The 17,905-nt window shown below is 39.3% G+C and overlaps 1 protein-coding gene across 1 annotated transcript; it reads right to left on the bottom strand.

Moving 5' to 3' along the window:
• Positions 1–1,601: 1,601 nt before the first annotated feature.
• On the bottom strand, positions 1,602–6,486 carry ifnphi4 (interferon phi 4). The gene is made up of 5 exons (XM_013133115.4): positions 6,278–6,486; positions 5,896–5,970; positions 5,220–5,366; positions 4,031–4,108; positions 1,602–3,727 (listed from the first exon to the last, which is right to left on the bottom strand). Exons 1-5 carry the CDS (start codon positions 6,413–6,415, stop codon positions 3,605–3,607), a joined length of 561 nt encoding a protein of 186 aa, XP_012988569.1. The 5' UTR covers positions 6,416–6,486; the 3' UTR covers positions 1,602–3,604.
• Between the last annotated feature and the right edge of the window lie 11,419 nt (positions 6,487–17,905).

Genomic DNA, 17,905 nt, shown 5'->3' on the forward strand with positions numbered 1-17,905 from the left:
CCTATTCAGGGGAGGATGGATGGGGCTATGTATCGCGAGATCTTGGCCAACAACCTCCTTCCCTCAGTAAGAGCATTGAAGATGGGTCGTGGCTGGGTCTTCCAGCATGACAACAACTCAAAACACCCAGCCAGGGCAACTAAGGAGTGGCTCCGTTAGAAGCATCTCAAGGTCCTGGAGTGGCCTAGCCTGTCTCCAGACCTGAACCCAATAGAAAATCTTTGGAGGGAGCTGAAAGTCTGTATTGCCTAGCGACAGCCCTGAAACCTGAAGGATCCCGAAACCAAAATCCCTGCTGCAGTGTGTGCAAACCTGCTCAAGAACTACAGGAAATGTATGGGCTCTGTAATTGCAAACAAAGGTTTCTGTTCCAAATATTATGTTCTGCTTTTCTGATGTATCAAATACTTATGTCATGCAATAAAATGCAAATTAATTACTTAAAAATCATACAATGTGATTTTCTGGATTTTTGTTTTAGATTCCGTCACTCACAGTTGAAGAATACATATGATAAAAATTACAGACTTCTACATGCTTTGTAAGTGGGAAAACCTGCAAAATCGGCAGTGTATCAAATACTTGTCTCATAGATTTGATGAATGGACATCCTCTGAGATGTTTTACAAAAACATACAGACTCATAGGAAAATGTATTTCTGTGTACACAGTTATTTGTTCTGATGACTAATAATTGTTTGTTATATATCCTTATAAACCGGGTGGTTTTAACCCTGAATGCTCTCTGACTGACCGTATACCACAGGTATGACCTCACATACATTTTTACAGATGTAATTATGTTGGTAACCGGTTTATAAGAGCAATAAGACAGGAGTGTGTGATACATTGCTGATATAACATGGCTAAGCGCTGTGTCAAGGAATGTCTTGGCTGTGGTATATTGGCCATATACCACACCCTCTGAAGCCTTACTGCTTTTGTTGGGGACAGATTTTTTATGTAGGAAAATAGGTACAGTACCCAGGAATTACTTGGATTATCTTAATTGTGATTTTTGTATTAATTGCATTATGATCACCAACAAGCTTCTGTATGCATTGTATTCTGTTTATTGATTAGGAACCTGCTCAACTGCTATGCAAAATCCAGCATTGAGTGTGTTAGACTAGGCTTTAGACATTTCACTGACACCAAGGATAGGCTAGACATGATGTGGCCGTTAGGTATGGCGCCAGGCCTAAAGCTATCTTATCCATCCACACTTTAAAATACGTAATAATTCAAAGGGTGCAGGTAAGGGGACATTTCTGATCAATGTTCCATATCTATATATTTTATCTTTAAACAAAATCACTCTCGTATTTTTCTTTTCAATTATTTTATTATCATAAAGAGGGGACATGGTGGTGAAGTGTTGAGATGGGTGTTTAACACTGTTCTCTCCTGGGGAGCCGCATAATGTACACGGAAGCCGGAGTTTACAGATATATGTATATATATTTTACATTTTATCATTTTATTCTCCAATGTGTGTCACTTTCAGTTGTGATTTAGGTGGTGTTTCTGTAAAGGAGTTTGAGTTGAGTTGGTGCTATTGTTTTGATTATGATGGGTTGATTGCAACAAAGTTACGTTCTTAGGCTGACTGCAGGCTTTGCTGTGGTTCTACAAGATAGCAATATTCAGATTAATGTAAAAAGCTATGGCATTGACTTTCATCTGTAATTGTTTTTTTTAATGTCTGAGATCTTCAACTTATCAGAATTTTTAGAAGCCAATAAAAGTATGAAATAATAATACCTTTGCCATTTTAAACATTTCCACTGTTAAAATCCTTTTACTTTTTTACCGTTTGCATGTTCCAATTGTATGTCACTGATGTAAATTAATTTCGTTTTATTGTCTTTTTCAAATTAAATTATTTGTATACTTGTTTTAGACTTAAAGGGAATAATGACGAATATGGAAACCTTACTATATCTCATAGTTGGACAAAGCGAAGCCTGCCTGTCTTAGGGAGACAAGTAAGAACCTCCATACCCACGCCTTATATCTAGCTACAGTTGGCAAAAACACTAATCTTAACACATTTATCAGTAAATAGCTAAGACCTCCTGCTCTCTGAACTTTCCGCAAAATCTGGTTTTCTGTGAAGGATGCCACCAGGGGCGTACCATGAAATTCTGGGCCTTGTACACAAGCGGTCTCAGAGGGCCCTTCCCCTCTTTATTCAAGATTAAAAAAAAATTTGAGGGCCCCTACATACTTTAGGGCCCTATATACTTAGTAACTATTTTACCCCGGTCTGACACCACTGGATGCCACTGTTTTTTGTACTAACTTTACAGACAAAACGTAACTGAATTTGCGTTAGTTAATACATTACAAAGAATAATGCTGGCTGCGATTCTCAATAGTTAATTCCACAGTCTAGTTTCATAATATGTAAGGCTCAAATAATGTAGTTATAACAACAGGAGCTATCCATATGTAAAACAAGTATGGATAGTTTTCCAGTAGATTTCCAGCTGTGGATCTAGTTATCTTATTAATCTACCCAAAATAAGCAGTAAATTCCCTTTGTTTAGTTGGGAGCGAGGCACAAATAAACAGAATTAAGTTACTTATTTGCCATGTTGATCTTGTTAAAATGCTGTAGTCCAAATTAAATTAGTAAATGCATTCTTAAAGTTTCACCACATAGGAACGAAATCCCATAATATCCAGCACCCACTGCCTTTCAATACTGCTGTACAGTAGACTACTCTGGTTCAAACATGTATGGTTCAACATCACAATGTAAGATTGCTTTCAAAAATGATTCTTTCAAATCATGACAACAAGCCATTTTGCTTCCATTCTACTGCGGATTTAAAGAACCAGCCATGCAGAGACAAAGGTGAGGGACTATGGCAGAGCAGGAAGTATCAGCTTTAGAGTTATAGTCTTTTAGAAAGAGGAAAACTTTTGTCACATTTTACAAAAATATCTATAGGAACATTGCTGAAAGACATCCGATTGCTCTATCAATTAAAGACAACCACCTCTACAGATTAAATGTATTTTAAGCGCAGTCGGTACAACATGGAGTTCTATCGAAATAAAGCAAAACATGACTACATACATTTTTCTGATCTTGCTCACCCTTCAGCACACAGTGACATAATACTGTTTGCTTTTTGGGGGGCAAAAAATAAACATTGCTCCTCCTGGCCAGTTATGTGTGAAACAAATCACCCTAATCTAGAAATCTCACAGATCTGATGCACACCGACTATGGTCCCCCAGGGTGAAGTGCCCATTTTATGATTTAAGTAAACCTGATTTACAAGCAATTGCTCCAACTTTTTCTAACAATTTTATCAAATTAGAAAAATTGTGAGTGCCAGTTTCGTAGTCTAAAATGCATTTAATTAAGTAGAAAAACACATACAACAATAATTTTATGCATATGATATGCTACATACAAATAATTCCATTTACTATATCATAAATATAAATGAATAAATACCCACATAAATTAATATATTTAAACCTGATGACAAACCATATATTGATATGGAAACCATAAATAAACATTATAAAAAAAATAAAAGTGGAAATAAATTAGGTTGATAATATGTAACTACAAAAATGTAGTTCATTGTTGCATTACTTCTAGTTTATTACACAAGCGGTCTGGAGCTGAACCCAAAAGGGTTAGCCTTTTAAGATGTGTCCTGACTTCTTTCCTGACCATCTCCCAGGCATGAGGACTGTATTCCTGCAGATTAATGTGTCAGAATATCAAAAAGTTAAATGTAGATTTACATTAGGCAATTTGTCAAAATTTTAGGCAATTTTACGGATTAGATACACTTTGCAAAACATTGCTCCATGCATGATTTACTATTACTGAATGAGTCGAGGTTTAGACAAAATTTTGCACATTTCATTTACTGTATGCTATACACATATGCAATGTACTTACACCAAACTTGCCAGTCTAATAGCTAGCATTTCAGTGTCAGTATATTTTTATGTACATATTACAACCAATAAACAACAAATTTACATAAAAACTCACCATGCTTTTAAGGATGTCGTTATTTAGCCTCTTAAAGTACTTATGCAGATTCTTACTCCTTTTCTTCTGGCTTGTAATCTGATGGTGAAAGCATGAAAGAGTGTTTAGATTCTATAATTCCAATCCATCGTGAATAGATTCTATTAATAGTTTGCACATTATTATGTGTTGCATTTGCATATGGGTAAAAGTCTGTTAATGGAACAAACATTGTGTTCACTATCTGAAATATAGCACATCACTTACTGCCTGAGATGTGCATTCAAATTACGTAGTGATCATATAAAAATGTCTAATCTTTGTGTTATAAGCAAATAAACCAGCCTGCATTTCATATGAATTGAAAGCTACAGGTAAACACAAATACAGTGTTAGGAAAAAGTAACTAACACCCCTGAAAAGTTTTAATTGACAAAGTTTAAACCCTTTTAACCAAACACACAGAAAATGTTTTACATTGAAACCATTAAATTAATAGAAATGCAATTTCATATTGAAGAAAAAATAAGTATTACCCTAGCTTAAATAGTTGGTGTTGCCCCCTTTTGCTGAAATAACTTAAAGTAGTAATTTCTTGTAACTGTCTATCAGTCTCTTATGTCAACTGCGAGAGGCATTTGTGTCTACTCTTCTTTACAGTTTTTTCAACTGTGTCATATTCATGGGCTTTCAACACTGATTGTGGCAAATAAGACAGTATATTCCTTGATGTTGCCCTGAAGTTCTTAGAGACTTCTTTGAGTATCTTTTGGTCAGCTCTTGGGCTGCATTTGATGGAACCACCTGTCTATTGTAGATGCCATCGGTCTGGAATTCTTCATTTTTATAGGCTATATTGGACAGTGTAATGATGTACTTTGAATTGCTTTGAAATTTCTTTTTATCCTCTCCCAAATAGGCATTAATAATATTCTGAGGGCCTTGGGTGGGTCCTTTGATCTTGGCATTATGTGTTACCTCGCACCCATGTGGGGTCTTTATGGAATGTGGTCTTTATGGAATGCTGGATCCTCTCAAGCCACTATCTGCAGTTTTGTCTAATAATTTGCGCCTGTTTTGGTGCACCTGATGTAATTTTAGACATATTATGTGATGGATAATGAGTGTGGTTGGAATTTAGCTCATGGACTTTAGCAATTCATTGTCTCACACTCAACTTTTGCTCTGAAATATAATATGTTCTACTTACACATGACTGAAGGCCATCAACTTGGCTGCTGAGAACTCCAAGAAAGTTATCCACAGTTTTCTCACCCCAGACAGAGTAGCATTTGTCACTGAATAGTTTAGTGATTTCATCAAGGGTTTGGAGGATGAACCAAATTTGATCATCAGCCTGTAAAAAAATAAAATAAGGGACATTCCATAAATAGCATCCTTACTAAGTTAATTCAGATTCTGTTTTTGCCGAGAATTGTTTGAGAGGTGTTCCTTCTCTCAAAATACAAAAGACCCTATGCTTGACACTTTCATCTCAGCTCACTACTTGAATATATATCATTGAATTTCACCTGCTGGATCATCCATAGGCTACCTTCAGTATGAGTATATGAGTGCAGCTGTATTTTGTGTAACTGTAATGTTTACTTAACGTTGATTTGTTGATTTTGTATAGTGTTTACTTATTCATTTTTGTTATTCATTTTCTACAGTATTTATGTTGTTCTATGTACTGTATTGTCTTCCAGTTGAATGCCTGAGTTCAGGGTATCATTGAAAATAAGAAAAGGTTCTCAAATGACTGTCCTTGTAAAAACAACAGTTAAATGTAATAACAGCCTATCGGCTACATACTTTTTGAACCACTAAATGCAGTGCTGAAGACTAAGAACTAATTTACAATATTAGAGGAGTGTCTGACTTACTGGTGAACAGTCAGCTTGCTTGTACAGGTCCTCTGGGAAGAATATTTTCACGCTGTCTTTTGGAATATCCTCACCCTAAGTTTTAGAAAGACAAAATATATTTTAAATAAAACTTGAATTCCTGGAGGCAATAGTCAATCAATATTATTTAAGACATTGTTTACAGACATTGTTTTTTCAACATAACTTATTTGACAGGATAGTGGGTAGATAGACTAGTTTATGCAAAAACCTGTAGGCCGAATTGTAATTCATGCTGCAGATGTGGGAAATTTGTGTGATTCAGAAGCAGCAGATATAAGAAACAGCTATAGGACACCCACACATACTGTTCAATTATAACAACGGTTTGAATTAGAATAAAATAGAATAATGGACTCACCATAATATCGAGAAAGCCCAGCGAGGACGCACTGTGCATTATGAATTGGCGTTCATCAATCCATCTACAGCCCATCGAAAAACCATTGCACAGGGATAGAAACAAACAAATTAGCGACGACTTTGAAGCATTATACATCTTTGAAAATAATGTAACAAATTTAAATTGCAATACAATATAGACGTAGCTATTTTAGATGTCTTGTTTGTATTGCATAGGTATACCATCTTACCTGTATGACTTTTATAGTTTGTCCAACTGAATAGAAAACAGCGCCTATTTCACTTTCAAGACAAGCGGTTGTAAAACAAAAGCTCGAACAATGTGAATGAAATATGAATGCCTTGAAGGTGTGCTGTAATGTGAACTAGGGATTTTTTCTCTCCATTTCACACAGGATGTTAAATCAAGCTGATAATTACATTGGCAATAATGATCTAGTGAAACCTAGACATACGTTTTTTTTGTTAAACAAGGTAAGCTGAGTCAATTATAGGGCGCAATTGATGGACTAATTTACAGTTGTATGATATAAACGCATTGAAAATGCGACATTCGAACATCCCAAAGTCGGCAAAAATATTTTCGAAACAACTTTCATGTGTAGTATACAGTACGAAAACTCTCAAATGTAATCATTAGTTATAACAAATTTTACTGTATTCTTACATGAAAGTTGTGTCGAAAATATGTTTGCCGATTTGGGATTTTCGAAGGATTACAGGCTACATCATATGATTAAAGCCCAGATGACGAAATAAACAGTCCGAATGAAAAGAAACCGAAACCTCGAAGCGTCAAGGCGAAAAGGAGCACACGTCTGCCTCTGGGTGCCACCGCACTTTTCAATCACCACTCTTCATTTCGTTTTATAAATGTAATATTATTTTAATGCCTTCATATTACATCAACGGGAGTCTGACTGTTGCCATATAATTCAAAAGAAAATGTGTTAAATAGAGGTTAGCAGTCTTGCTCTTTGTGTCAGTTGCGTCGTTATTTTGGAGTCAGATATCTGCCAAAATGTTCAGCGTACGTATTTAGGACAGTATGACAATACATCCGTAAATTGGTATCGTAAAAAGGTTATACTTAAAACATGAAACGTAGGCGAGAAATTATACCTGTGAATGTACAAACACCCTTTCACCCTTCACGTATTAATTTATTTGTTAACGACTCGTGTTTCTACGTACAATCTTTTGTCAGAATTCTGGCACCCGCAGAGATGAACGTTGCCCTTCGAAACTGTAAAGCTAGCAACAATACGTTGGACTGCTAGCCCAGTGCTCCTGATTTTATGTTCAAAATAAAAGAATACTGTGCTAATTAGAATACTGTGCTTGTGTGTGAAAATGACATGGACACACAATAGCCTTGCATAGAATAGCGGCCTGAGCTACAAAATATAATTAGTAGAATTTGGTCAAGATATTCCTTAAAATATTACAGTCTGTCATTTGTTATTTAATAGCTGTGTTCCAAATATCAAATACAAATCAGAAAATGTTGCTTTGTTTTATTTTGACCTACAAAATTTTTCCATACTCCCATAATTTCTAAATCATTTGTAAATAGCGTAAGCAAACATTAATTTTAAAAAGTCCAGAACCAGTAGTTTAATCTGTATATATAGCTAATGACATACTGCATCCCTTTGCAGATGAGCCAGGATGAGGATAAATACGAGGAGCAGGTCAGAGCATTAATAGCATCAGTGGCCTTTGGTAACTGATGGGAAACAGTATAATTTACAGTGGATGACCACTTTCAGTACTGGGTTTGGGCTAAATCCTAGAAACACCTCTACTTTGATTGCAGTGGCAGCCCACCCATTTTGTCATTGTGGGTGGTGTCATAAACATTGTCATAAGAGTGGGGTCAATGTGTGTACATGTTATTGTTAAAACAAATGTATAGATTTCATTAACTAATTATCTACTAGCGGCAGCTCTGGGCATTGGGTCTGACACCCAGCACTTTAATGTAAAGCAATTGCTTGCTATGGCGAAGGCTGCACCAATGACATCCTATGGATTTGATCACATGACATTACGTGTAATGAACAAATTTGGTACATATTAATGAATGTATAAGTATGAATGTATTGTGGAACTTAGGTGTGTGTACACTGTATAGTATACAGTGCCTTTGCTAAGTATTCATAACCTGGCAAAAAGGGCCTTAGTCAGGGTGGAGACCAAGAACTTAATGAACACTAACAGAGCTTCAGATTTTCTCTACAGAGATGGGAGAACCTACCAGAAGGACAACAATCTTTGCAGCATCCCAATCAGGCTTATACTGTAGAGTGGCTGGACAAAAGCCACATCTAAAGGAACAGCATGTAACATGCTGGTTGAAGGACAGAATAATGTTTCCCTTGCATTCTATTCATTACACCAGTTAGAAGACAAGGTGGCTTTTGTGGATAGGAACAAGCATAATGGTCACTCTAGCTAGTTATTGCGCCAGCTAGCACAGCAATATAGCTTGAAAGCTAACCTACTAGTATTCAACAACACAACCTAGATATATTTCTGGAATTGCCTGTGCTAATTGAAGTAATTTGATTACATCAAATTCCCTTTGAACAGGCAGATAGAGGACATGACATGTTGAAAACATGCTCTGGGTCATTATTCTCACTACAATGCAAGAAAGTACTGATTACTCTAATCAGAGTTTTGAGAAATCTCTATAAAACTTGAATTCCTGGAGGCAATAGTCAATCAATATTATTTAAGACATTGTTTACAGACATTGTTTTTTCAACATAACTTATTTGACAGGATAGTGGGTAGATAGACTAGTTTATGCAAAAACCTGTAGGCCGAATTGTAATTCATGCTGCAGATGTGGGAAATTTGTGTGATTCAGAAGCAGCAGATGAAACAGCTATAGGACACCCACACATACTGTTCAATTATAACAACGGTTTGAATTAGAATAAAATAGAATAATGGACTCACCATAATATCGAGAAAGCCCAGCGAGGACGCACTGTGCATTATGAATTGGCGTTCATCAATCCATCTACAGCCCATCGAAAAACCATTGCACAGGGATAGAAACAAACAAATTAGCGACGACTTTGAAGCATTATACATCTTTGAAAATAATGTAACAAATGTAAATTGCAATACAATATAGATGTAGCTATTTTAGATGTCTTGTTTGTATTGCATAGGTATACCATCTTACCTGTATGACTTTCATAGTTTGTCCAACTGAATAGAAAACAGCGCCTATTTCACTTTCAAGACAAGCGGTTGTAAAACAAAAGCTCAAACAATGTGAATGAAATATGAATGCCTTGTAGGTGTGCTGTAATGTGAACTAGGGATTTTTTCTCTCCATTTCACACAGGATGTTAAATCAAGCTGATAATTACATTGGCAATAATGATCTAGTAAAACCTAGATATACGTTTTTTTTGTTAAACAAGGTAAGCTGAGTCAATTATAGGGCGCAATTGATGGACTAATTTACAGTTGTATGATATAAACGCATTGAAAATGCGACATTCGAACATCCCTTAGTCTGCAAAAATATTTTCGAAACAACTTTTATGTGTAGCATACAGTACAAAAACTCTCAAATGTAATCATTAGTTATAACAACTTTTACTGTTGACCAACACTGGGGGCTCTGGTGCGGGGGACCGACACTGGGGACTCTGGTGAACGACACTGGGGGCTCAGTTGACCAACACTGGGGGCTCTGGTGAACAACACTGGGGGCTCTGGTGCGGGGGACCGACACTGGGGACTCTGGTGAACAACACTGGGGGCTCTGGTGAATGACACTGGGGGCTCTGGTGCGGGGGACCGACACTGGGGACTCTGGTGAACGACACTGGGGGCTCTGGTGAACGACACTGGGGGCTCTGGTGAACAACACTGGGGGCTCTGGTGCGGGGGACCGACACTGGGGACTCTGGTGAACGACACTGGGGGCTCTGGTGAACGACACTGGGGGCTCTGGTGAACAACACTGGGGGCTCTGGTGCGGGGGACCGACACTGGGGACTCTGGTGAACGACACTGGGGGCTCTGGTGAACGACACTGGGGGCTCTGGTGAACAACACTGGGGGCTCTGGTGCGGGGGACCGACACTGGGGACTCTGGTGAACGACACTGGGGGCTCTGGTGAACGACACTGGGGGCTCTGGTGAACGACACTGGGGGCTCTGGTGAATGACACTGGGGGCTCTGGTGAACAACACTGGGGGCTCTGGTGAGGGGGACCGACACTGGGGACTCTGGTGCGTTCCCCTCCACATTTCCCGACGCTCCTTGGCCTCTTTGTCCTCCTCCTCCGCCGCAGTGGCTCCCTGGCTTCTCTGACCGGCCTTCTCCAGAGGCCGGTCAGAGAAGCCCTCTGGTAGCCGTCGATCCTTGGGGGTTGGTGGCCAAAGTGTACCTCCTTCCTCCTCCTTACCCTGGTACGTGTTCTGCAGGGGCTCCTCAAAGGGCCCCCACGAGTCGTTGTCCTCCAGATGCTCCTGCCCCCAGGAGCATCCACTTCTCGCCCCTCCGGCACCTGTAGACCCACCCACCCTCCTTGTTCGCTGGGACACAGACGTGGTGCTCTGGCCCCCGGGCTGGATCCAGGACTAGACCACGGAGGTACTCCTCTTCAGAGACCAGCTCCTTTTCTCAGAGTTGCTCCATGGTCCAGCTCCACTCGGTCCATTTGACCTTTTACATCACTGATCACATGACTTTAATTCACACTGGCACATGCAGGCTGGACTCCAAACACAGTTTGACAACCTCTTAATTCTACACTCTCAGCCCTTGAATTCCATCCATCCATCTCCATCCATCCATCTTCTTCCGCTTATCCGGGGGCCGGGTCGCGGGGGCAGCAGTCTAAGCAGGGATGCCCAGACTTCCCTCTCCCCAGACACTTCCTCTAGCTCTTCTGGGGGGACACCCGAGGCGTTCCCAGGCCAGCCGGGAGACATAGTCCCTCCAGCGTGTCCTAGGTCTTCCCCGGGGTCTCCTCCCGGTGGGATGGGACCGGAACACCTTCCCAGGTAGGCGTTCCGGAGGCATCCGAAACAGATGCCCAAGCCACCTCAGCAGCGGCTCTACTCTGAGCTCCTCCCGGGTGACCGAGCTTCTCACCCTATCTCTAAGGGATCGCCCGGCCACCCTGCGGAGAAAGCTCATTTCGGCCGCCTGTATCCGGGATCTTGTCCTTTCGGTCATGACCCAAAGCTCATGACCATAGGTGAGAGTAGGAACGTAGATTGACTGGTAAATCGAGAGCTTCGCCTTGCGGCTCAGCTCTTTCTTCACCACGACAGACCGATACATCGACTGCATTACTGCAGAAGCTGCACCGATCCGTCTGTCAATCTCCCGTTACATCCTTCCCTCACTCGTGAACAAGACCCCTAGATACTTAAACACCTCCACTTGAGGCAGGCACTCTCCACCAACCTGAAGTGGGCATGCCACCCTTTTCCAACTGAGGACCATGGCCCCGGATTTGGAGGTACTGATTTTCATCCCCACCGCTTCACACTCGGCTGCAAACCGTCCCAGTGCATGCTGAAGGTCCTGGTTAGAAGGGGCCAACACGACAACATCATCTGCAAAGAGCAGAGACAAATTGTATTTTAAATTTCACTTAAGTTTAATTGCAAGTGCACTAGACCTAGCAAAGGAGCATGATGATTTAAGTTAGCTAACTCCCTACAGAGGTCACTAACTAGCTACATTATTCACAAGGAGTGACAGCAATGATGATTTAATCTGGCACAAAAATGTAGTCCTGTTGAAACAATTTCATAGCCATTGGCGTTAGACCCGTGATTACATAAACCATTGTGTTATGATGTGTCGTATTTGTAGAAATTTCAAAATTATAAATGTTTGTTAGTAAGACGTAAAACATTTGATTACACATAGAGGAATTAAACATCTTGTGCTTGGCTGAAGTGTATTCAGATTTTCTTTAGTAGTGAAAATTCAAGTAGAGCTGTCACAAGTGGGGACATTGTCACTGTCCCACAGCCACTGTACGATTCCAGTAATAACCTACATAAGGACTGCGCTTAACTCCAATACAAGCCCTTTCCGCCCTTTCGCTTCGTTAGCCAGACTGGGTTGAAATTTCACATCCCTGCCCTCCAGGGCTCCAAAATCTAGCACTGTGCCCATTCTGTGTCTCACCCCGCTACAATTTTAAGATGAAATCACATATAATTCATTCTGTTGTATTGTGTTCTATTATATTTTCCACTTTGAAACATTTCCTTAAAATACCACGTGATCCCAAGGAGAACTTGATCACATACTTTTTCCAAAGCTTCTTGTAAAATGTAGGCTTCCACAGTAGTTCAATCAAACACCCGGCTCTCCTAAACACCTCATTTTGTAATATAAGTAAGATCAATTTAATATTTTCTTGCCAGCGGCGGTGCCTGATAGAGTTTAGTAAACTATTTCAGTTCAAACTATACCGTTTATTGTTGTTGCCTTTATAATCCAAAATATTATTGCGGATGTGCTTTTTAAAAAAGCTAACTGGACAGGCAAGAGGAATGTGGAATAAAAGCTCCACATTCTAATTCCCCTTTGCAATACGCACACATAACCATTGCCACAAGGTCTTGTCCGGTACTTCAATATCTGTATATAAACATTAAACATGTGATATTAATTCCTGACCAGCAGGTGTCCTCATTGTGCAGTGAGTTCAAAAGCCACGACACAGTGTACAGTTTTCGGCCCTATTTGAAAGAAACTTTAAAGCTTTAAAAGCCTAGATTTCCAATCACTACCTTCCAAAATCCTTTATTTCCCATCAATACTGGATGGCTATTATAAAAAATTAAGTGGATGAATTTAAAGAAAACTAAAGAAGAAAAGAGGGGGAAAGTACAGGTGCGGGGACCAGCATACCATTCGTACAAACTTCCACTTTCTGCAGCTGCTTCCCTACAACCATCTGCAAGCCTCTGGCCACAAAAATATGGGCCGTGACCCAGCAGTGAAGCTTCAGCTCTCTGTGACAAACAGGAAATGTTTATTTTCCTCACAGCTGGTGGAATATGAACATTTCTTTGATGCACACTGGGCCTGGAGATAAGGCACTGTGGTGATTTCCATGAGGACATCTCAGTGTATGCCCAACATGGGCCTGCAGAGGCTGCTGCAGCTTGGAAGCAGGAATGAGCAGCTGGGAGGCTGAGCTTGGCACTCACCTGACCTGTCAATCACTGCATCTCAAAGTCTATCTGGGCCATTGTTCATAAAATGTCTTAGATTTTGACTGAGTTATGTCTTATTGATTTGATGAATGGACAGGTGTTGTGGAAATTTACTGAGCTGATCAATTGGTTGATTATACTATTGTATAGGAGGAAAATGCAAGATGTGTTGATACAGAGCTAAACTAATCAAAGGAACAAGACTAGGGTGATTAAAACCATAGTCGTGTGGTTGTTCATACAAAAGGAGGTATTTCTGAACTGTACGACAGACAGACTGTCACTGATCTTGAGTTAGTGTCTTTCTGTCTCTATTTGTAAATACTGTATTAATAAACTGTATTTGTGTTAAGTTATTTTGATCTCTACCTTACTTGCCTTAAAGGGTTCAGACTTTAGATTCCTTTCACACAGGGAAGATCTTATCATAAATCAGCAATCATGCTGTAATATAAACATCTGATCACCTGACACTTGCATGCAGCAAGAGGTGAAATGATCCCTGAGGCACCGGCCTCAAATAAATGGCATGGATCTTCTGTTATATTGTGTTAGCGTTTGTTGATTAACCATGATTTTTGAATGTGTTTAAATTTGTATAAACAATACTTTTCTGTTTAAAAAGCAGTGCGTTATGTTAAAGACATTAGGTTTTGTTGTAAACTATGGACAGTGCTTGATTAGAAATTAAATGAGTACAGGAGCTGTCTAATTTCCAAGTTGATCCATTAGAACAGAGTGTCATGGCCTTAAATGTCTCCCCTCAAATGACCACAATGACTGGCAGAAACTGTTTGTAGCCCCATGTACAACTCCGTTTCCAAAAGGTTGGGATGCTGCGTATAATGCAAATAAAAACAGAATGCAATGATGTGCATATCCTTTATACCTGTATTTAACTGAAAATAGTACAAAAACAACACATAAAATGTCGAAACTGAGAGATGTTATTGTTTTACGAAAAAAATGTATCCACTTTGAATGTAATGCCAGCAACACGTTTCAAAAACTTTGGGACAGAGGGATGTTTACTGTTGTGTTGCATCACCTTTTCTTTTAACAACACTCTGTAAGCATTAGGGAACTGAGGAGACCAGTTGCTGTTGTTTTGAAAGTGAAGCGTTTCCCATTCTTGCTTGATATTGGATTTCAGCTGCTCAGTAGTTTAGGGTCTCCTTTGTCGTATTTTTCATTTCATGCACCAAATGTTTTCAAAGGGTGACAGGTCTGGAGTGCAGGCAGGCCAGTTTTGCACCCGGACTTTTTTTACAACAGAGCAATGCTGTTGTAATACGTGCAGAATTTGGTTTAGCATTGTCTTGCTGAAACAACCAAGGGCTTCCCTGAAAAATGTGTTGTTTGGATGGCAGCATATGTTGCTCCAAAAAATATATATGTTGTTCAACATTAATGGTGCCTTCACAGATATGCAAGTCACCTGTGCCATGTGCACTAATTCACCCCTAATACCATCTCGGATGCTGGATTTTGAACTGTCTGCTGATAACAAGCCGGATGGTCCCTCTCCACATCATGGATGCTGCGAGGACGCAGCATCCATGATACCCAAAAATTATATCAAAGGGAGGTAAGGTAGCTAAAGATGTTTATCCACAAACATTAAACAGGAGAGATCTGTAATTTATTTATGCACAGCATAAATTGTTGATTCCGCTATTATAATTTATTTTAGTGGAAATGGGAGAATGATTCATGCAGTTAGCCAACTTCTGACCTGGATTAAGTTTTATAGACTCTGGACACAGCCCAAATGTACTAATTTACACATTTTTACAACATGTATTTTAAAATGTTCAGTCGGCACAGCCAGAAAACTGGTCGCCTCTCTGAGCCTGGTTCCTTTCTAGGTTTCTTCCTAGATTTCGGCCCCTCTTAGTTTCAGGCTGGGTGTTTTGAAAAAGCACTTTGTGACAACTGCTGATGTAAAAAGGGCTTTATAAACACTTTAGATTCTTTGATTGACTGACAGAGGAATTAAGGAAGTACACTAATGATTCCCCAGTTCCAGAAGATTGCTCATTTTCATACACTAGATGGTGCTATGTGATGGTGCTTGGCTGGCCTGCTTATTTCTCATATTATTTCTGTTACAGTTTTTTCCGATTACTAACAAGCATCGGTCAATACTGAAACCACAATTGCAAAACTCTTCACACATTCTGCATTTCTAACATTAATCTTGGCCAAACAGTTAATCTCACCTCCAAAGCTCACTAAAACCACCAAAACACTTAATGAGTCTGAAAATAAGGATGTTCAGCCATAACACTGGCAACAATTCTCATTAAGAAACACACATTGGCCCTCATTTATCAAAAGTGCGTACACCAAATTTCCAGCGTACACCTGGCGTACACCCAAAACCACGGTGACTTTGAGATTTATCAATATGGACGTTGGCGTACGGCACTCTCAAATCCTACGCCAGCTCAGGAGGTGGTGTACGCACGTTTTGAGTTAGTGCGGAAATGCGCATGTTGAGTTATATGTTCTCATCATTTATGTTATATTATGTTGTTTAATTATGATACTGACTGTTGTATACCCAAAATTGTGCAAGAGTTAATTGTGCGCATGTGTGAAGAGACGGGACTTATATTTTGACCTGTCTCAGGTAAAAAATGTGTAGCCGTATACTCAGCCCCCGCTGCAGTTCCCTCGTGCACTGATGTTATGCCAGTGCAGAGATGTAAACTGAAAATAAAACAGTATTAATAGTTATATTTGGAGTGATCTTTGGTGGATGGATGACAACAAAATATTGCACATGGACATGGCGGAGAGAAATGAAACCTTAACAGCGCAGAAAAGAAAATCCTAACGCACTGACAAACTAAAAGATGTGATATATTATGACCTACTGTAAAAAACAACAACAACATAATTACAAACTTCAGTGTTTATTTTTGTGCAACATGGACTTCAAGGTTTCATTTGTGTGACTTTACCAAAGCATTTGACTTATATGTATTCCTTCAGATGCGAGTCTGTGCGCTTCACATGACGTTTCAGGGTTAGGCCCGGCAGTTGCGCATGGACTGGGTTCAGTAATAAAAGGCTTTGAATTACCAAAATATAATTCAGACTGACAAAATAATAAAAATGACATTCTTCTTCTTTTAAATAATAATGGAAATAATAATAATAACGACATTCTTCTTCTAAATAACAATAAACGTCATTAATAATAAATATCATGAAATAATAAGACGAATATTACAAATTGTCATGCAATTATTAATGTGAATGAATGGTACTCCACATCACATCATCATCTTTTATTCCGCTTTTTAAACTGCAAAATGAAACAATTTTATTTATTTCTACCTCCCTGGTGATCGTCTCAATCTCCACGTCAGAGAAGTTTCTATTTTTTGCCATCTTCCATGTGTCCATGACGTAAAATGAGGGCGTGGGGGAAGCGGAGACTTGAATATATAGGGGCGTGTTATTCTAATGACGATCGTTTTCAGCCGTGGCATTTATCAAGGGAAGGTATTGCGTACACCTGGATTTTAAAGGTACGCACAGTTTCATGAATCAGGCGATGAGAGGAGTGTAAGCAAAATCTTACGCCAACATATACGCCCGTTTCTACGCAAGAATGATAAATGAGGGCCATTGTGATGTTAGCTCCTCTCTGGCCAGGGAAATCCACAGAGTTTCTCTGGCCAATCACATATCTTCCCCTGTGGCGTGTTTTTGCCAGGTTGAATTCAGCTTCATCCTCAAAGATGAATTTATGTGCAGTTTGACTGGCTTCCATCTCTATTACTCTGTAAAGAAAACAGTAAATCCTGAGTTTTACAGTACTTTACATTATGCATAGATGTAAATATACCCTGTTTGGTTATTCAACAGATATCTTACCTGAATATATTGATACTGGAGTTCTTTCACACGTTCACTGTTTCTCTCAAAGGTTACAGTGTACAACACTTGGAAAGGTTTTGAACCTGCAATCAATTGTGTTTGGAATGGTTACATTATCTGCTAACGTTTTCTATATATTTCAATCTTGTTACTGCAGAAATGCGCAACAGTTGCCATCATCCTATTTTGAATGTGTTTTAACAGTTTTGGGAACAGTGTAGAAGCATGTGAAAAAACGTGCTGTGAATATATTGTTTTGCAGGTTTGTGGATTACAAATGGATTTTGAAGAATTTGTTTATTGAATGCATTTTGTGTGAAGGCAATAAAAAATGATTCACATGCACTTCTGTTTCGCTGACTGTTTGAAGAGTTTTGATAATGTCACTTCAGTAGTTTGTTAGCAATTGGGAAAGACTGTAATTGCTGTCCCACACACATGGTAGTGTGTTATTGGTTAAAAGCTGATCGGCTGAAAGATGTGGTATGAGACCATAGGTATGACA

Source organism: Esox lucius, chromosome 5 (genome assembly GCF_011004845.1).
Source record: "Esox lucius isolate fEsoLuc1 chromosome 5, fEsoLuc1.pri, whole genome shotgun sequence".
NCBI lineage: Eukaryota > Metazoa > Chordata > Actinopteri > Esociformes > Esocidae > Esox > Esox lucius.

Excerpts from the sequence above, each read along its gene's own strand:
- ifnphi4 (XM_013133115.4), bottom strand. The coding sequence starts at position 6,415 with ATGTATAATGCTTCAAAGTCGTCGCTAATTTGTTTGTTTCTATCCCTG. Across the intron at positions 5,971-6,277 it reads TGGGCTTTCTCGATATTATG|GGTGAGGATATTCCAAAAGA; the intron begins GTGAGTCCATTA and ends TCTAAAACTTAG. Across the intron at positions 5,367-5,895 it reads AGCAAGCTGACTGTTCACCA|GCTGATGATCAAATTTGGTT; the intron begins GTAAGTCAGACA and ends ATTTTTTTACAG.